At 40.1% G+C, this 1,131-nt stretch overlaps 1 protein-coding gene across 1 annotated transcript in view; it reads left to right on the top strand.

Moving 5' to 3' along the window:
* The first annotated feature begins 749 nt into the window (after positions 1-749).
* Positions 750-1,131, top strand: part of SLC1A2 (solute carrier family 1 (glial high affinity glutamate transporter), member 2) — a 30,662-nt gene continuing 30,280 nt past the window's right edge. Inside the window, exon 1 of the mRNA XM_010014281.1 lies at positions 750-882. Coding sequence (XP_010012583.1) covers positions 753-882 — 130 coding nt within the window. The 5' untranslated portion in view covers positions 750-752. The remainder of the gene's footprint in view (positions 883-1,131) is intronic.

Raw genomic sequence — 1,131 nt, 5'->3', positions numbered from 1 at the left:
TTTCAAAGTCCTGCACTCATGTGCATATTAATTACTTAAACACAAACCAGCATTAGTCAAAAACCTTTTTCTCTCAGCCCTGACAATTTAATGAAACCAAAGGTTTTCTCGGGGAATGTGTCATTTTCTGATTAATTTTCAGTGGTGGTTGTACAAGTCTCATTAGAACAAAGTACAAAAAGATTCTTTTGAGATCATTCTGATTATATTACAATAAAATGTAAATGCTGAAATGGAACATTCTGGGAAGATGAAGCAAAATATTCTGGAATGCTTTATTTTGCAAATAAATACTTATTTTAATACTCTTTTCCTGAATTAGAATTAAATATTGTATGAAAGTCTGCATTTTCCTGCTAATAGAAACTCCGTTCTCCAGTCATCTCTCCAATTTAAGTACACATCCATTATTTTTGGCTGAATTTTCCCGCTCAAAACCAATAGTTCAGTCCATGAAACAGTTTGATGATGTGTCCAGTGAATTAATTCTGTTTACATCTCCACCCTTTGAGAGACAACCACAAAAAAAAGTTACATTAAAGGCTACACCTCTAGAGGGACAAACCATTGCCATTTCAGAGACTTCTCCAGAGCAGTTAATATACAGTGTTTGTGAAATGTGGAAAGCAATGGAATATACATCAGGTTCTCCAGTTACATATGGTGGAAGTAATCCAGACTTTCCTCTCACTTCTGGCATCTTATGCTATAACTTTTTCTTGACTTCCATTTTTTATTCTAGTGCCAACAATATGCCTAAGCAAGTAGAAGTGCGGATGCATGAAAGTCATTTAAGTCCCGTGGAGCACAGATCCAGGAACATATGTGTGCAGTTCTGCCAGTCGCTCCATAGGAATCTGCTCCTGACTCTAACTGTCTTCGGTAAGCTACTTCTGCTGGTCGGGATGTGTAGTATGCATCTGTATTTGTGTGTGTAGTCCCACAGAACCCAGCTGGAACACCCGAACAGCCGGAGAACAGGTAGGACGCCCACAGGCGTTATCATAGAATCAAGACTGGTTTGGGTTGGAAGGGACTTTAAAGCTCACCTAGTTCCAACCCCCTGGCACAGGCAGGGACACCTTCCACTAGAGCAGGTTGCTCCAAGCCCCCGTCTCCAAACTGCCCTTG

The sequence above is a fragment of the Nestor notabilis genome, unplaced genomic scaffold (genome assembly GCF_000696875.1).
Source record: "Nestor notabilis isolate BGI_N333 unplaced genomic scaffold, ASM69687v1 scaffold7625, whole genome shotgun sequence".
In the NCBI taxonomy this organism is placed as follows: domain Eukaryota; kingdom Metazoa; phylum Chordata; class Aves; order Psittaciformes; family Psittacidae; genus Nestor; species Nestor notabilis.
Note: the sequence above shows the minus strand (reverse complement) of the source record. Positions and strands in the feature narration are given on the sequence as shown.